The sequence below is a fragment of the Phasianus colchicus genome, chromosome 6 (genome assembly GCF_987193195.1).
Source record: "Phasianus colchicus chromosome 6, bPhaCol1.hap1.1, whole genome shotgun sequence".
NCBI classification, from domain to species: Eukaryota; Metazoa; Chordata; class Aves; order Galliformes; family Phasianidae; genus Phasianus; species Phasianus colchicus.
The window spans coordinates 6,022,604-6,040,417 of NC_143441.1; the positions used below are offsets into that span (position 1 = coordinate 6,022,604).

The window sequence follows — 17,814 nt, forward strand, 5'->3', positions numbered from 1 at the left end:
TAGACTTGATTATCTTTAAGGTTTTTTTCAACCTGAGCAATTCTATGGTTCCTCATCTTATTCTCTCAAAGGTATGTTTGGAGGACTAAAGCTAAAACACTGTGCTGATGTTATATTCCTCCTTTTCTTTTTCTGTAGAGACTCTGACCTGGAGAGATGTTACTGATGACTCTTATTTTGCCCCGAAGTCCAAGTCAGGGAATGAGGCACAACACTCACATTTCATGCTGGCTTTGGCACCTTGCTACATAAGTTCTCCTGTAAAACTAAGATGCTAAAACTAGATCTCTTGTTGAACAACTTATAAATAACCAAAATAGACTAATCATAGCAAAATATGTTTGAGCTTTTTCACTTCTAAGAAAGCTAGTATTACTTCATGAGAAAAATAATAGCTTCATGTTTTATTGATTCCCAAATAAAGCAGCAGTGAGGAAAAAGATAAGGAAACTGCACAAACCTAGAAGAGAGGCCTCCACTACTCAATTGTCCCTTGGCTATTGTTTAATAGCACTTGTAGAGACCTCTGTTAAAGAGCTACTGTAATTATAGCATTTACTCCCAAGGTAAAGCAGAAAACTCAGCAGTGTTGGTGCAGATTGCTTTTTGTTGTTTTTTCTTTTCCTCTTAAGTACATAACAAGAAAATAGCAATTTTTTCTGCTGCACAGGACCTCCGTTGCATCAGAAATTCAGTAAACTGGGGGACAGAACTCTTTCAGGTGTGGAGCTTCTGTAATACTGTCCCTGCTCTGAAAAGTATGGAAACTTCTGCTCTTATCTAGTATAGGGAAGAGGGTTAGACCTTTATTGTGGTGGCAAGAGTGAGCAGCAGAATTCTTGAAGTTGAAGACTAGATGACTGTAGCTGAGACCTCTAGGGTAAAGGTTGGCATTTTCCCCTTCAGTGTGGCTTTGAAATTGAGTATTAAGTCACTTCTGCTGACAGATTTGTTTATCATCTTCTTGTCTGATAATGGAATACTTGTGACCTGCCAGGTAGAAGGGCAGTGACTGATATTCCAGAGGTACTTCCAAAATCATACTAGTCCTTTTACAGGTTTGATATCAGTCCATGTGTTTTCTACCCAGATGTAAGAAGCAATTTAGTGATAATGGCTCCCAAGAAGGTGTGAGGAAGTAGCAGTGGGGATCACTTACATGACATTGTATAAAAAACAATGCATTAGTGTTATGTATGTTTGGTGTGCTGAGCTCCACAGAACTAGTACCGTGGTCTTAAAACTGTATCTTTTACTTGGCTTTTTCTTCACTCACTGGCATAGATGATCTATGGACTCTGTCTTAAGTCAATTGGCTTACAACTGTATTTAATGTTCCAGTGGATGAGATGGATGTGGCTTAGCAAAGCTGTAAACTATGAACCGTGTTTTAAAAGGCAGTGAATTAAGTCCAGCCTCTTTTTGTTCAGACAGGTAATTAGCCTGTGATATCTCAGACTCAATTTCTGGTTGTAGCTGCATATAGACATATGTGTCAACTCTGTTCCCTGTGAAGCTAGATTGCCTAGTGATGAGTAACTGTGGTGCTAGCACTTCTGTAAGCTTAAAGCCATAACAGTATTGTACAGCCTCTGAAGTATTCACATGCCTTCTGCAACATTGAATGACAGCTGAAGAAGCTATGCACTTACTAGCAGAGCAGTAGTGAACAGTGGGGAGCCTCTGAAACTGCCGTATCAGGTGTGTTGGACAGATGTACTGTCTGTGACTCAATTTCTAAGTCATTGTTTTGGCTAACTGCAACCTCTGTTGCAAAGTGGGTGGAATGTGATCATTACAGTGAAGCCAGTGGTTATGTTAGTTTATCAGATTTTAATTCTATATTTTAATTTTAGACTTTATAGCATCTGTGTGGCACAAAGCTTCCAGTTATAATGTCCTGTTTTCTGCCTTATACTGGGAGAAATTAATAACAGGCCTTTCTGTTAAAATAATAGAAGGCAGACAAGATTCAGTGGTTAAAACAGTAATTACATTTTAAGGGAGGGGGGAAAAAACAACAAACCTACTGTTTTTTTGATTGTTTAAAAAAAAAATTCTGACTCACAGCCATTGGTCATCTCAGGCAGAGAGATGTTAAAACCTGGGTCATTTCATGGCTGAAAAAATGTCTGAAGTAATCTTTCTGAAAAGACTGGTTTGGAATATTAATCGTATCTAAAAGCTGAAAATCATTAGTTGTAGCAGTATTGCCAATGAGTTTATATCAACTTACAGTTCATGTTTACTTAGATCCATGGGATTAATAGGTTCATGCTACTGTTACAACTGTCAAGTTTCAGTATAACTTTCAAATATAAATGCTATAAAGAAGGAAGTAATGACTAGGAAATCATTTTGTTTCTTTAAAGGAAAATGAGTAGTCCAATGCTGAGATATAAAAAAGGCTAATCCATCTTTCAGGAATACAGATTCCTATCCTGCTTTCCAGAATTACTTCTGGATTGAACCATTTTCCATTAATAAGACAGGTGTTAGAATTTATCTCTAGTCTATGTATTTCTTAAAGACCTAGAGTCTTTTTAATACTAGCTTTGGCACTGCTTAAAATGTGAAGTGTTTAAATGCACTGTGTTTCTTTCAGTGCCCTCACACTAGTTACTGCTACTAGAAACCTTACTGTATTGAGAGCGTGCTAAGTTTTTAACTTTGAAACTGGCCCTACTTTAATGAGTTTGGATAGACATTAAAATCTGTATGTTGGGAATAGCTCGAATTTTTAAAACTGAGAATGTTGTGGGGAAATAACCAGTTGATCACAAATCCTTCAATGTAAGAATTAGGGCAGGAATGTTCCATCTGTGGCCCTGCACAGCCCGCAGTGTGGCTGCCCCCTGGTTGTGGTTCTTCCCCATTAAGTGGCTGGGTGTGCACCCATCACTCACAGCAAGCACAGTGCTGCAAGATTGGCATTGTCTGGGCTGAAACTGGGACACAAGGAGAGTGCAGGGCACTGCTAACACTATTTATGGCAAATAACTGTGTGCAGTTTGATATATTGGCTAAACACAGTCCCAAGAACAGTGAGAAATATGTAGTTGTCTTCTATTTTGATACAAGAATTTGAGAATGAGCTTCAAATCTGGAGAGGAGGGGGGAAAGAAATCAATTTGTTGTCAACTTCATTCCAAGCTGACATAAATACACTACCAGCAAATTTTCAAAAGCAATGCATGAAGTTGCAGTCAGATGTTCAACTCAATCTGGTTGTTTCTTTACCAGACCTTTATAAGCCCTCACTGATCAGAGAGAAATGTTTCTTGCTTTGCAATCACACCTTATTCATGTCATTGCTTTTTGGCAGTGTGCATATTTGTGAACAGTTGTTAAGGACAAATATGCAGAGGAAGAGTAAAACTTCATCAAAAATCTTTGATGAACACCTTGAGAAATCACTGGGCATTGCAACTGCTGTCATCAAACCAGACCAATGTACTTTTTCCATAAAAAGGTCAACCCTCTAGTTTTGTTTCTGTTCTTTTTCTTTAATGTTGTAATATAAGTAACAAAACACTTTGTTTTACTATTTTTATGTTAATTATAGTATATATTTTAAGAAGGCTGCTCTGAAAGTGAAACCTCCTATCTTATTATGTTGGCCCATGATATCAGAGGTGGACATTGGTTGTATGGCAGTAGAGGTTGAACTTTCCTATCACTATCCCATTATGTGTTGTTGCCTTGTGGCAGATGGCAGCAGAGGGACAGTCTGACAAAAAGGTGTGTGATGTGGAAGTGCTGACCAAGCAAAGGTGTGGAAATGAATTCCTTTGAGAGGGGGAAAGGGGGGAGAGGCACCTATTGCCATCCACTGTTGCTTGCTGAATGTTTAAGGAGGCCATGAAATGTGAGGCTGTGAGTGGTGTATCTTAGTGGTGACAGTGACAATGGGTCTCCTGTGTTGGTACAGATTTTTACAGGTGTGGTGCAGGCTCTTGTTCATCAGTGATGAAAATGGATAACTAAAGGTAGTGACTGTACTGAAAAACAGTGTTTTGCAGCTAAAAATTTGCTCTATCAAACAGTGTTGCTGTACTCATTTAATCTGTTATGGGTTCCATGGGAATAAATAGGAAGCATTACTTTCAGAGCAACCTAGTGGCCCTAAACTATTTCTCTTCACTCAATGCAGCCTAGGCAAGCCAAAAGATTGGACACCCATGAAAAAGTGATGTTTCTCTGTTAATTAAGAATTGATCTATATAATCTGCAGGAGATTCTTGCTGAAGGAAATGCATTTTTAAAGAAATGAGTGGGTATTTAAAAAAAAATCTACTAGGGGTTACTAACTAAAATATAATCTGTGATTCAAAGTACTGTGCTTCAAGCAATCTAAGATTTGTGTGTGAAATACCGTTACAGTTTACCCTGCTCTGTTTCTTAAGCATTGACTATTCCACATGAGTGGAAGAAGATACTGGGTTAAACAGATGTTTAGTCTGATGCAGAACAATGATTTAGTATCTCAAAATGAAATGTGAAATTGCATTTGATATGTACTGAATCTTTCAGGGCTGTTTAAAGTAAGCACGTTTGGATTTTGTGTTGAGGGACATGGCTTAGTGAGCATTACTGGTGATAGGTGGATGGTTGGACTGGATGATCTTGAAGGTCTTTTCCAACCATGGTGATTCTTGTAGGCAAAATTCTATTGAGCAGACCAAGGGGATGCACCCATTCCCAAAGAATGGGATGAGAAACAAGGGGAAAGCTGAATTTATTTTAGTTAAGCTAAGCTCCAGAAGAATCTTAAATGATGAAAGCTAGAGTAACATCTTGGGTTATCCCTGCTCTACTCAAACTCAGTAAGAATTCTCTGGAATGTGCCAGGTTTATGCTTTACTTGCTGTGGCTGCCAGCTTCTGTCCGATCACCAGTGCTTTCAAAACATGGATTTTCTTAGCATCATATGGAGTAAGACAGAGAATCAAGCCATTATAAATCTCTGTATGTTACTTCATCTGTTAAATCTTCTTTCTGGTTGGAGAACCAGGAGCTTTAAATCAGTTCTCTGTATCAGTATTATCAACTACCAGGAGTCACTTGTAATGATATAGTAAATAATACTGGAGGACAGAACAACATCAGAACATTCAAGCTCTGGAAACAAGCTAAACAATTAGGGAATTTCACCCCCGGATATTGCTTTGATTCATCACAGAACTGTAAGGGTTGGAAGGGACCTCTGGAAATCACCAAGTCCAACCCCACTACCAGAGTAACACAGGAGGGTGTCCAGATGGATCCTGAATATCTCCAGAGGAGGCTCTACAACCTGTCTGGGCAGCCTGTTCCAGTGCTCTGTTACTCTGACAGTAAGTTCTTCCTTGTTTGTATGGAACTTCTTGTGTTCCAGTTGCTGCCTGTTGCCCATTACTCTTGCTGCAAACCACTTAAAAGAGTCTGGCCCCATCGACTTGACTCCTGCAGTTTAGATATTTGTAAATAGTGATGAGATCCTCTCTGTTTTCAAGATTGAATAGTCCCAGGTCTTTGTCTTTTCTCACACAAGAGCTGCTCCAAGCCCTTATCTTTATGGCCCTCTGCTGGATTCTGTCTTGAAGATCCCTATCTTTTTTGAACTGAGAAGCCCAGAACTGGACACAGTATTCTACAAGTGGCCTCATCAGGGTAGAGTAAAGGGGGAGGGGAACTGACCTTGACCTCCTGGCTCTACTGTTCTTAATGCACCCCCAGGATACTACTGGTCTCGCTGCATGCTCAATGGCCAACCTGTTAACCACAAGGGCCTTAAACTCCCTCTCCTTGGAGGTCATTTTCAGCTCAAATACTCTTTCTAAGGTTGCTAGGATATAGCAATACTTAAGTTGCAAGCTGTTCAACTCCTTTATCAATGAATGTGTTTTTGCTGACTTTACTGAAGATGTGAAGTCTCAAATGTGATTGAGGGATTTTTTTTTCTACCTTACTTTAACTCATATTGTGAATAACGGGCAAGGAATGGAGTTTTGTTTTTACTAAACGGCTTAGATATGCAGAAGGCGAAGAAACACACTTTTTAATGCATACTTTCCTGTCTCTCTTCCAAAGCCTCAGGTGAAGAAGGAAAAAACAAGCACGCTACCAAAAAACTTAAGTGCACTTGAGCATATGGTATCTTGATTTTGCTGGCACTGGTTACTGATGTTCACTGTAATTTAATATAAGCATAAATACAGAGACTAAGTTCTGAATGAGATCAGATATGACCTACTCCTTTCAGAGCAATTCTATTTTTTTTTTTGCAGAGCACCAATGAATATTTAGGTCTTCAAGTCACGGCTTTGTACTGCTGTACACTTTGAAAAAGAGAGAATTTACTCTAACAGCTTATCACAATCTCAGTTGTTCCAATCAAGCTTATCTTGGAACATCGTTTAAAAGAAAGAACTTGTAGTCAATGTGTAACATCATTAGAGTACACCTCTTTCCTTCTTCCTGCTTACATGTTCTTTGCTACTGTTCTGTAGCTTACAAGCACACGTTTGGAAACTTCCTTAGATGTTTATATTCTTGTGGGATGAGTCATATAATATTACTACATGAAATAGTTCTAGTAAACATACAACTTAAGTTGGAATTCACTTCCTCAAGCCTTTTTAAAAGGAAAAAAAATCAAATGTACCAAAACAACTGATACTGAAGTATGTGTAGAAATGCATTTTTCTCATTTCCAGCATGAACCACCACTCCCTTTTTTAAATAATCAAAAAACCCTCTAATGGTAAAATAGGCATCTAGCATCATCAGCTGGCTCACAGTCTTACAGGTTAGGGAATACTCTAGGCATTATAGAACTGTGTCTACTGCAATCACATTGAGTTGTTGCTAACAAAAAAAACCCTCACTCTGGTTTTGTCTCCAATTCCCCTTGATTGACATTTTTTCCCCCTTCAGCAGTGCTCATTACTTCCCCAGCTGCAAGTGAAGTACAGTGGACTTCAAAACACAGGCAGAAAAAGAAATAGAGTACCTTACTGTAAGTGAACTGCCAATGCAATGCAAACTGCAGCCCCCTTGCAGCGAGGCTTTGTATATAATTAAATGACTGTGTGGTGAAAACATGCTTCAGGAGACAGTCTGCTGACCACCATGGTAGTGATGGCTTTCTGCTGGTAGTCACATAGCAATGTGACCAAGTTGGATGATGCTTTGCACAAGTTTTATGGTAAAAAAAGATATATATGATTGTGTATCGTTCAGTGCAGCTCTCCTTTTTCTGGCTGCAGCACTGCAGAGGGGTAGAAAAAAGAGCCAGTGAAGGATGCTACATGTATACACCTATATGTCTCAGTTTTAAAAAGCCCCTTTTGGTAGTTTCTTCCTAATTCTTTGGATCTTTCCAGGCAGTTCACAAGTAGGGGAAAGGGAGGTCAACGAGCATACAGTAGGTGACTGCTATCAGTCATTCTCATTAGATTTAGATTATTTATGCTTTCTCTTCTTCTTCTTTTTCTTTTCTTTTTTTTTCTTTTCCTTCTTTCTCTTTTTTTTCTTGTGTTTATCCGAGGAAGTGGAGCTGCTGCTATCTTCATCATCATCTTCATCACTGTCATCACTGCTATCATCATCTGAGGTGGAATCCTCAAGGAGCTGCTTCAACTGCTGTATCCTGTGTTTAAAAAATATGAATGAGAATCCTTTCTAGACTCTCCTTGTAACAATTTATTCTAATTTCATCTCTTTCCTTCCTAGCTTGAGAAATGGAAGCTGCACGCAAAGGGCAGGGGAATGCTCCCTTTTGCTGAATTACAACTCCCATTACAATTTTCAGACTGAATACAACCTCTTTTGAGGTACACATGTTTAATTCAAAAACTTTCCACCCCATGGGATATCACAAACTAGTATATTCAACAATGTGTAAGTAAGTCACTCTGAAAGTAATGCCTCCTACTTATTCTCACAGAAACTAACTACAATAAGTTAAAAAGAGCACAATAAAACTATTTAACAGAGCAAATCCTACAAAGCTACAAAACACTATCTTTCAGCATAGTCACCACCATTAGCCGTTCATTTTTGCTAGCAGTGAATGAGGGCCTGCACGACACACTCATTTAAGTCTGCACCCACACACTCCGAGCAATGATGCCATCAGAGCAGCTGTGAACATTTTACCTACACAGTCCACCTTTCATTAGCCCTAACAGACAGAAATCTGAAGGTGCCAAATCCACACTCTGTGGTGGGCATGGTAGGACAGAACATCCAAGATTGGCAATATGCTCTATGGTCTTCAAACTGGGATGTGGAGTGGTGTTATCATGTTGCAAGATAACGGTTGTCTTCTTCTCTGGCCTGACTGTGGAAGTTCCAGTCTTCATCTTAGTCATCATTACAACATAGCATCAGAGTTGATGGTTGGTCCAGGTTCCAGGAAATCCAGAAGCATTACCTATACCTTTCCTATTCCAAAAGACAGTGCACATCACTTGCCCTGCTGATGGCTGCATCTTGAACTTTTTCTTTGATGGGAGTTCACACGTCCCCACTCCATGGACAATCATTTTGACTCCAGCTTGTAGTGGTGTAGACATCGTGTCTCATTACCAGTAATGATGCAATCCAAGAAACTGTCACTTTCAATCTTGTATTGGTTCAATAGATCCTGACAAGCTTCAGTAGCATTCTTTCTATTCCTGTGTGAGCATTCATGAGACTCACCTGATGTAAACTTTGCAACATTCCAAAGTTTCTACCATCATTTCCAGTGCAGTGAGGGCAATTCAGCTCTATACGCAGCTCCCTGGTTGTAATATGCCAATTCATGTGGACGAGCTGATCAAGATGCTCTTCATTTCACGATGTGACAGCTGTGTATGGCTGTCCAGAATGCATCTTGTCTTTCATGTCACTGTCACCACTGCTGAAACGTACCAGCTTCTACCTCACTGTGCTGACATCCACTATTTGATCTCCGTAACCATTCAGCAAGCATTGATGAACATCAGTGGGCGTCAATTTTTCTGCACAGAGAAATTCAATTCCACATCTTTGCTTCAGATGCATTTCTACGTCAGATATATTTTGTCAAACTGGTTCTCTGCTGCTGTCAGTTTTACAGCAACAAAGTATAATGGAATATTGGTTGGAAGGGTCAGTCTCTACTGCCATACCACCAACATCTGCCTCTGATGTTGTGGGCCAACATAATAAAACAGGAGGCATTACTTTCAGACCACTCAATGTAATTTAATTAAGCACAGAATACAGAGACAAAAAGCAATCACCAGACCTCTGTAAGAAGTTCTAACTTCATGCATACAGAGGTGCATACTGTGATTATAATATCAAGAAAATAATTGTCCTGTTGATAAAGAGATGATGTCAATGAACCTGCCTGGGCAGATTCTAGCAGATTCTATTTTAGATGCAGAGGTATCTTTGACAAGTACTCTTTCACAGATTCCTCACAAATGTGGAAAAATACTTGCTGTATATACTGAACAATGACCTCACATAAGGAGCAGAATTCAGTGCCCAGAGCTAACTTCTTAAAACCATCCCTTCCTGTCAACTGAAAGATTTTTGACATAAAAACAACTAGTGGAGCCAATGAAAAAAAATGTTTTTATTAGACCTAAAACAGAATAACATCCAAGTACCCAAACATTATGGTATAAATGAAGGATTCCTCTTTGAACTTTGCTCTGGGAACAAATGTAGAAGCTATTAAAGAGGCAGGAAAGTATACAGAATGATTATTGAGAAAGTAGAAATGCATTAATCTCTAATAATAGAAAGAAGCTATTAAAATATGTTTGGTTGGTGAGAGTAATATATCAACATATCAACTACAAACTCTAAATCAGAATTATGTTATCTAATCAAACTGAAAATGCATTTTACTGCAGAGGCACACTTACCTCATTTCTTTTTCATGACGTTTCGTTTCCCTTATTATATCATACATTGGATCTTCATGTGCCTTTAAAATGAAAAACAGGAGCCTCATTGATGTGGACTGATTTTTACTTTCTTACTTAGTTACATCACTGATGAAGGATGCTCTCCTTAGGTATACTACTGCTCTTCCTTTCCAGTCACAGTTGACTAAGAGGTCCCCAACATATATTGTAGGAATAGTTAGCTAGACACAGAAGGAATACTGAAGTTCAAAATAGTATATGCAGTACCCTGACAGCATATTTTAAAACTGGATACAAACATGTGGCAATACAGTTGCTATGTACTGGAAATTGGAGCTGTCCTTCTGTACTATGTAATATTACTATTGCTTCTTAACCAAGTTATTTTTAAATTGAATAGGCATTGCAGCAAAAGATAGTTGTGAAGGAAGATAGCAAATAAACTTGCAGATATTTAAGGCCAGTTCATGCCAAGCAAGAATGCAGCAAAAAGAACTGAAGCTATCATTTCTTCATTTCTGTTGGAAGATTCAGCAAACAAATAGACAGAGAAATGGTATCAGATGTTTATCAAGGTGGGAATTTAAATTTCAGTAGCAAATGAAAGATGGTGGGAATGGACTATAATGGGCCTTGACATAACACAAGAGTTTGATGCAACAGAGAAGCGTGGAAAAAAAAAAAAATAGAGGCAATCTGGTCACAAATGTGAATCAAAAAACTGTTTGCAGCAGCATTCTTACTGGACAGAAGGAGCCTGGATTCCATTTTCAAAGATAGAAAGAAAAACATAAGACATAAAGCGATGACAACTTAAAATATATTTTAACAGCGCAAAGCAAAAGAAGCCACACTGAAAGAATTTGAAAAACAAAGATGCAGTCTCACATAGCAGAAGACCAGAATAGCACACAATGCATGGATTACACACCTAGACAATAGGCTTCATGATGTGTTTGGTCAGTGACAGCAGAAGGCTTGAAACAGCTGTAACAGGCAGCTCAAGCTCTACTAAACATATTTGTTATGTTTTACTACAAAAATTTATGCTGTAAATACTGACTGAATATGACAGTTGAAAGAGGTTCTTTAAGATTTCCAATTTAAATATTAATTAGTTTCCTCTTGCAGAATAGATTTTTCTATAAAGCAGCCAAACATCCAACCACATCTGTAGCTTTTTCTTTATTAGATTTTTGGCCTCTATATTAAACTAGAGACAGAGGAAAAGTCCTTAACAGACCATCCTCTATCAGGCTTATCTTCACCTGCAATATTATTCATCATCAATGTCAAAAATACAAGCAATAATAATGCAGCATTTGTACTCACTACTCTAAATTGTTCCAGTTTCTGATTGCCTTTAATAAAGAACGGGCATTCTTTATCCCCTGTTCTGTGTCCGTAGCGTTTACACCTCCAACCTTGGGAAAGAAAAAAAGAAAGCAACAGTGAACTGCATCTCTGAGCCAGACCAGCATTTAAACAAAACAAAGAAGCATACTTATGGAAAATATTTTCAGTTTTGGAGGAAAAAAAAAAAAAGAGGGAGAGGGAGAGAAGTATTATATTGATAAATGTAGCTTCCATAAAATAGAAGGCTATTACAGCCTTCAAGATGTCAATTGTCTTATATCAACATGATGCCAAACTATTTGGATCCTGTCACCTGTCCACCACACATCCTGCCCTCCCTCAGTGTAAAGAGACAGCTATATGAAGGTCCAATGACATCTGGAACATTTTCAGCCTTACACTGCATAACTTTGACTTCTTTTCCCAAAGGCATCCAAAGCCCTTTTGTTGGGGCATGTGCCAGGAATTCTCGTGCACTTTCATTGCCTGGTACGTCAGGTATGCAGTCTTCTGGTTTTGTTTCCTCCTCCTATGGAAAAAGATAAAGACAATAATATCACCTTAACAAGCAAACAAAAACAACAACAGGAACAGCCCACTTTTGTAAGAATCAATATTCCAAGTGTACAGGCCTTCATTTAATATGGAAACTATTTTCTGTAAAATTTATTTTTCTCGCAACACAAGAAGGATCTTTCTCCCTGGCCCTTTCCTAGTTCAGATTTTCTGGACATACTACTTCTATTCCTCTCCATTTATTTCAGCAATTTATTTCAATAAATGATAGAACTGAAAAATTAACAGACAAGCTGAGACTTCCTCTTGTAACAAAACATAAGAATTAGAAATAGCCTTAATAACATGAAGAAGTATATTGGGGGTTTAAAACACCAGATTAGGGTTTCATTATATGCATCTGACAACAATAATAATCACTATGAAAGTGTTTTTACACAAGTATTTTGAGCATAAGCAATGGAGAAGAATCCTGAAAAGCAGCCATACAAACTGAAGATGTGCTTCAGCATACATGATTTCTCTGTACCATACCAAATACTACATTTGTTTTCTGTCCTAAGATTTTGTGAAGGAACCAGTATCATCCTATTTGACTCTGGGCATTTTGCTTGAGATTTAGGGAGTCAAAGAGGTTCGCTTGCAAATGAGGAGCTCTAAATTGTCCTCTGGAAGCCATTATCTCTGTGATTTATACAGATATCCTAGGCCCTTTAACTAGGATACTAGGGCAATCTCTGAAATCACCTGTAAAGCTAAAGATGTACAGCAGTACAGGTACCAACCTTAATTAGCCCTGGGGGAGGCTTCTCGTAGCTGAAAAGCAATGGAAATGTTGTTACTCTGTAGCTTAGCACAAACGAATCACTGACAAAATACAGTGCCTCGATGGGACGGAGTCATACAATTTCCACCTCCCGTTTTCCCTTCGGTTTTACTTCGTCAGTAGCCACCTGCAGCACAACTGGATGCCAGCACGCTGAGAGCCCGTGCTCCCAAGCTGTCAGTGTCTGCCATCACGCAGCACTCACCTCTCGTGAGCGCTTCCGTGCGGAGCTCGGCGCTGCCCTCCGCTCCCCGTGAGGAGCTGCAGCCGCCATCAGGCCTCCCCTCAGCTCCTCAAATAGAACAGACCTGCTTACGTGTACAAACGGGCTCTACAGACATCCCGGCTAGACGCACGCACGCAGGCAGGCAAACTACCCGCGTATTTCTGCCCCGTTTTCAGCCGCGAGGACGCGAGCTGAGCCACAGCTGCTGACAGCCAAAGCCCGCAGAGCAGAGCGCTGGGAAGGTTAAGAGCTGAAGGGCTCGCTTTCACCGCTCTCAGGAGCCGTGGGGCCGAAGCAAGGAGCCGGGCTTCGGCGCAGCTGCCCGAACCCCGCAGGAGGGCGGGGTGCCGCAGCCGCCCGTCCCGCCGCCCGCCGAGGGCTGGGCCTCGCCACGCCGGCGCCTCTCCGGCGGCAGGACGCTCCTGTGCCCGAAGGACGAGCCCCGCTCCCCGCCGGGTGGGCTCGCAGCACGGCCTCCCCTCTCCGCTCCTTACAAGGACTCCAGGTGCTGGAGCTTCTGCAGCTGCTGCGCCTCCTGCTTCTTCCTCTTCCTCTCGTGCCGGCCCTGGCTCCTGCCGCCGCCGCCCGCGGACTCGTGGAGGCTGCCGTGCCGCGCCTGGCTGCCCCTCGCCGCTCCGTCCTCCCCCTCCTCCCGTCCCCTTCTCGGCCCGTGGGACATCGGCGCGGCGAGCGGGACGGCAGTGACACCGCGCAAACCCCGCCCCGCCCGCTGCGCATTTCGCTTTCACTTCCCGGGCCGGGCGGGGCGCCCCGGCCAAGCGCCGCCTTCCTCCGGCAGCGCGGCCCGCCTGGCGCCGTGTTGCGCGGTTCGCTCAGGAGAGGACGCCTTCCTAAAGGGCTCCCGCTCGGCCGTGCCGCCTGACCGGCAGCGGACCCCATCGCAGCGTTTTGCTCCCGTGACACCGCTGGTTTGTGCTAACGCCACATCGCAGTCGGTTCCGCGCGTGGTCGGGTGTCTTCAAGCAATGAGCGAAGCAGGAGAAATGCTTCCAGGTCCCGCAGTTATATTTAAGACGTCTGAAAGAACTTAAATGAGATGTAGTATCAATTGCTAAACTCTGTTTAGAGAAGCAATAGTTACTATAAGTTGCGTACCATCTGGGTTGATGCCTACTAAATAGGGACTTGATTTTGGCAGCAAACTCAAGTGACACAATAGGCATTTTCAGTCCCCCTTTAATTCCAATGATATTTTGCTAGCTTAAATGCCTTTCATTTCATGTTTCCTAACCAATAGATTAGTCAAACTTTGGAACAGCTTTCCAATGCCTTTGGACAGTAACAGAAAAGAGAATTAATTCCAAGATGGAGTGTTTCCCATTTATGAATGGTATTGTTGAGAAGGGATGGGTGCAATAGGAAAAAAGAAAGGAGAGCTCAGGAAACCATACTGGCCTCACTTCCATTTACCCTTCACTGCCCTAGCTTGGCTGAATTGAACAGAGTTCTGCCAGTCTGGAGCAGGTAAGCCTTGGAGACCTAAGGCACAGTCACAGCAGCACTGGGAGCTACCAGCGGAAGCAAAAAGACAGACAGTGGTATGTTGTCCTCTTCCTTCCATTAAATTAGTGATTAGTAATTTAACACTTCATTTGTAAATAACTCCAAAGTCTCGTAAATAACTCCAAAGTCTCTTGTTCTTCCTTTGCTGAGAAAAGCCCTGAATTCCTGTGACTGCTGCACGCTGACCCAGTGAGCCAATTGCTTTAGTATCAGTCCTCAGGGAAGAACAGAAAGTAAAGAACAGCGACGAAAGAGGGAGATGAAAAAGTATAATGGTTATATTCAGTTCCGTTGATCCTGGAGCAGAAATACTCAATATCTGTGAACTGCTTATGTGAAAGGTTTACATTAGGTGAGGCTCTGTTTTTGTGTACTTAGTAGGCTGAGTACTTGAAGATGATATTTTTTTAAATTTTATTTGACTACGGTGCTTCAGATATTTCAAGAAGTTAATTTTGGGGGAACTGTTCTCACACCGCAACCGCTGACTGTCACAGCACTCAAATTCCAGCCACAGAGCACTGCAATTGCTACTGCAGTTTAAACTATCTGAAAGCTTGTATGTTTCACACACTGCAATTGCTACTGCAGTTTAAACTATCTGAAAAGCTCGTGTGTTTCACAATACCCCTGCCAACTGTATTTTTGTTACAAATGTTTGAACTATAAATGATAATACTTGCATCTATGTCACCCCACAGACATCAGTGTGCCTATGAGAGTGTAACAGTGGTGGAATGTCAGCTGATCTGTTTTTCTCCATTTTTGGCTGGCTAGAGCTTTGAGATGGGATCTGTTTCTGATTATATTACACAGAGGAGAGGAATCCAGAACCCACGATAGCCTCCATGGGAAGCTAAGCACCTCGTAATGGGATCCAGAACACACAGCAGCCTGTGCACAGTCTGAATTCAGTGTGGCTGGTGTGCAGCTGCCAAAGATAGCTGATAGGATACATTCAGAGTAGTGTGACCTTGGTATCTCAGCTGCTGCAGACCTCAGGGAGGTCCTCCTCAGAAGAGCAGTGACACTTCTGTCACTTGGGAACCTCAGCTGTACAGAAAGGAGCTGGCATCCTTTCTTATAGAGAGGTAAAAAGAGGGTTATATTTTAAGTGTTAGTACTGCCAGTTTATTTCGTGAGAGACTTGGATGTAGTTCCTTCTTCGGTCTTGGTAATGGTGGCTCCTGTCTCAACTAGAAAAAATATTCTAACCCAGGCATGTCCAACCCATGGTCCAGCACAGCCCATCCTGCAGCCTCCCCCTGCCCCACACCTCCGTGCCAAGGAGTGCAGCCTGGCCCTGGGCATGCACCCACTGAGCATTTTGTTGCTCAAAAAGAACAATAAAACCACAAAACTAGAGAGATATTAACCATTCTTCTCGTGATACTGATGCATCACTTCAGCTGGATGGCAGTGGCTGCCATTCTTAGTGAATTCTCAAGGTGCTCATCAGAGATTTTTGATGAAATCTTCCTATACTTCATCCTCAAAAGCAGTAGTTCCCAAATGTATGTACTGCCAAAATGCGATAAGACGTATTTCTTTAATACCCATCTGCTAAGAGAGGTCTTATAAATGTCTGGTAAAGAGATTGCAACTGATTGCAACTCTATGCATTCCATTTGAAAATTCGCAAATACTGTATTTATGTCAACTGAAAATGGTGTTGTTTTGTTTGTTTGTTTTTGCAATCTTGAAACTTCTTCTCAAATTCCTGTGTCAAAATGGAAAGCAAGGCATATTATTCTCAGTTCACAGGACTATGTTTAGCCAGTGTATTAAATTGCACACAATTATTTGCCATCACATGAGTCAGCACAGCCCTGCACCCTCTCCACGTCCTGATTTCAGCCCAGGCAGTGCCTATTGTGCACCAATCTTGAGTAAGTACCTCTCTTTTCTTGGTATGTTAGAGTTTGCACTGGGACTCCTGTGTCTCCTCCTGGACTCCGCAGTCTGGAAAACTTTGCTTTGTGAGGTGAAAGCTGAGCCCAGGCCTTGAGGCTCGGGAGGGATGTAGGCAAATGACAGCTCAGGACAGGCTGCAGGCACTGAGTTTTCTCAGCACTGGGCAAAGAAGGATGTAGGACAGCAAAAGTGCCCCCTCTCCTCACTGTAGTGTGGCATCAAGGGACTCGTAAGGCTTCAGCAGCACCCAGCATCCAGTGCTTGTTGCAGGGGCAGTGGTTGGCATATCCCTCCCACTCCACTGGTGCTTGCAACCTGCTTGCTAGGAGCTACCATGTGTGTCCTCAGTGACTGCTGCAGGAACCAGTGTGGCTGCCCTGATGTAGCATTGCATTCAACTTGCCCCTGGGACTGGTGCAGGCATGTGGCAGGCCATAGTGTGAACTGTGCTGGGCTGCATACCTTCTGCACGCTAGACATGCCTGCTCTGACTTACGGCTAATGTGGTCCCACTCTCCATTTGTGTTCCTCTCCACAGAAAAACAGTAAAGAAAAGCATTTGAGATTCATTCAGAAAGACAATTGTGTCTGAATTTGGCTCTAAGTACATAGAAGGGGTGCTCATCCCAGTACTGGAAACTCTAATTCTTAATGTAAAATACAGAATCAATGCTGTGAGCACCATTACACTGGTTGGTAATATTATGCTCCTGCATAGCTGACACCACACCATCCTACATCATTACAGAAAGGGAGTGAGGGAGCAGACTTTTGAATGAACACCATGGCCCAAGGCTGCTTTGGTACAGCTTTGGCCCTGTCAGAGTTCAGGACTTCTGTAAATATCTGCGGGTGCAATCCTTTTAGGAAAATTGGGCAGAAAGGCATCAAAGCTTTGGTTCTAGCACAGCACAGCTATGATCTAGGCATTGAGTTGTTTGTTTCTGCTAAAAGTAGGTTGCCATCAGTATTCAGAACTGAGCACTTGCAGGAAAGCATTACAGTTAAGCAAGGAGGTGTGTTTGGAAAGTAGGATGGGGCAGCAGCTGGGAAGAGTTACCTGAACTGCAGTTTTAGGCTGAAGTCCCCTTGTAAGACTACATTCCATTTTAAGCACTTAAGATTTCTATTGGATCTATTACAAAGACTGGCAAGCTGGTACTTAGGTTTTTTTTTTTTTGTAAATTCTGTAGTTGATTCTATGGATTAGCTTCACCCACCCCCTGCAGAGATACTATCTTTTTGATTTCCAGGAGTTTATAGTGGTAGTATAAGGTTCCATCAGAACTGTAACGCTTACTGTCTTTTGATGTCATTGCTTAGTGAAAATGGTCTATCTTCCATCTCTCTTCACTATTTTACCTCACTTAAAACTTTAGAGACGTTAAATCGCTGAGTTTTCTCACAAGCTTTTGCCCTTGCTTTCTGGTCTTTACAAATAAACATGTAACTGTAAGTATTCCAAGCCATTTTTTTGTTAAGTATCATTGACATATTTAAGTATTTTCCAAGAACAAGGCTTTGTTTGATGGACATTTATTTGTGTAGAACACTGTTGA

At 41.5% G+C, this 17,814-nt stretch overlaps 1 protein-coding gene across 1 annotated transcript; it reads right to left on the minus strand.

Annotated features, from left to right (window-relative positions):
• Positions 1–6,023: 6,023 nt before the first annotated feature.
• RP9 (RP9 pre-mRNA splicing factor) lies at positions 6,024–13,585 on the minus strand. Its single transcript, XM_031608359.2, has 6 exons — positions 13,312–13,585; positions 12,551–12,581; positions 11,649–11,778; positions 11,226–11,317; positions 9,891–9,952; positions 6,024–7,633 (listed from the first exon to the last, which is right to left on the minus strand). The coding sequence occupies exons 1-6, from the start codon at positions 13,494–13,496 to the stop codon at positions 7,447–7,449; spliced, it is 687 nt and encodes a 228-aa protein (XP_031464219.1). The 5' UTR covers positions 13,497–13,585; the 3' UTR covers positions 6,024–7,446.
• Between the last annotated feature and the right edge of the window lie 4,229 nt (positions 13,586–17,814).

Bases quoted from the DNA above. Each gene is read 5' to 3' on its own strand.
- RP9 (XM_031608359.2), bottom strand. From the start codon at position 13,496: ATGTCCCACGGGCCGAGAAGGGGACGGGAGGAGGGGGAGGACGGAGCG. The intron at 11,318-11,648 runs GTAAGGCTGAAA...TTCTTTCCCAAG, and splicing joins AGAAGTCAAAGTTATGCAGT to GTTGGAGGTGTAAACGCTAC. The intron at 9,953-11,225 runs GTGAGTACAAAT...TTCATTTTAAAG, and splicing joins AACTGGAACAATTTAGAGTA to GCACATGAAGATCCAATGTA.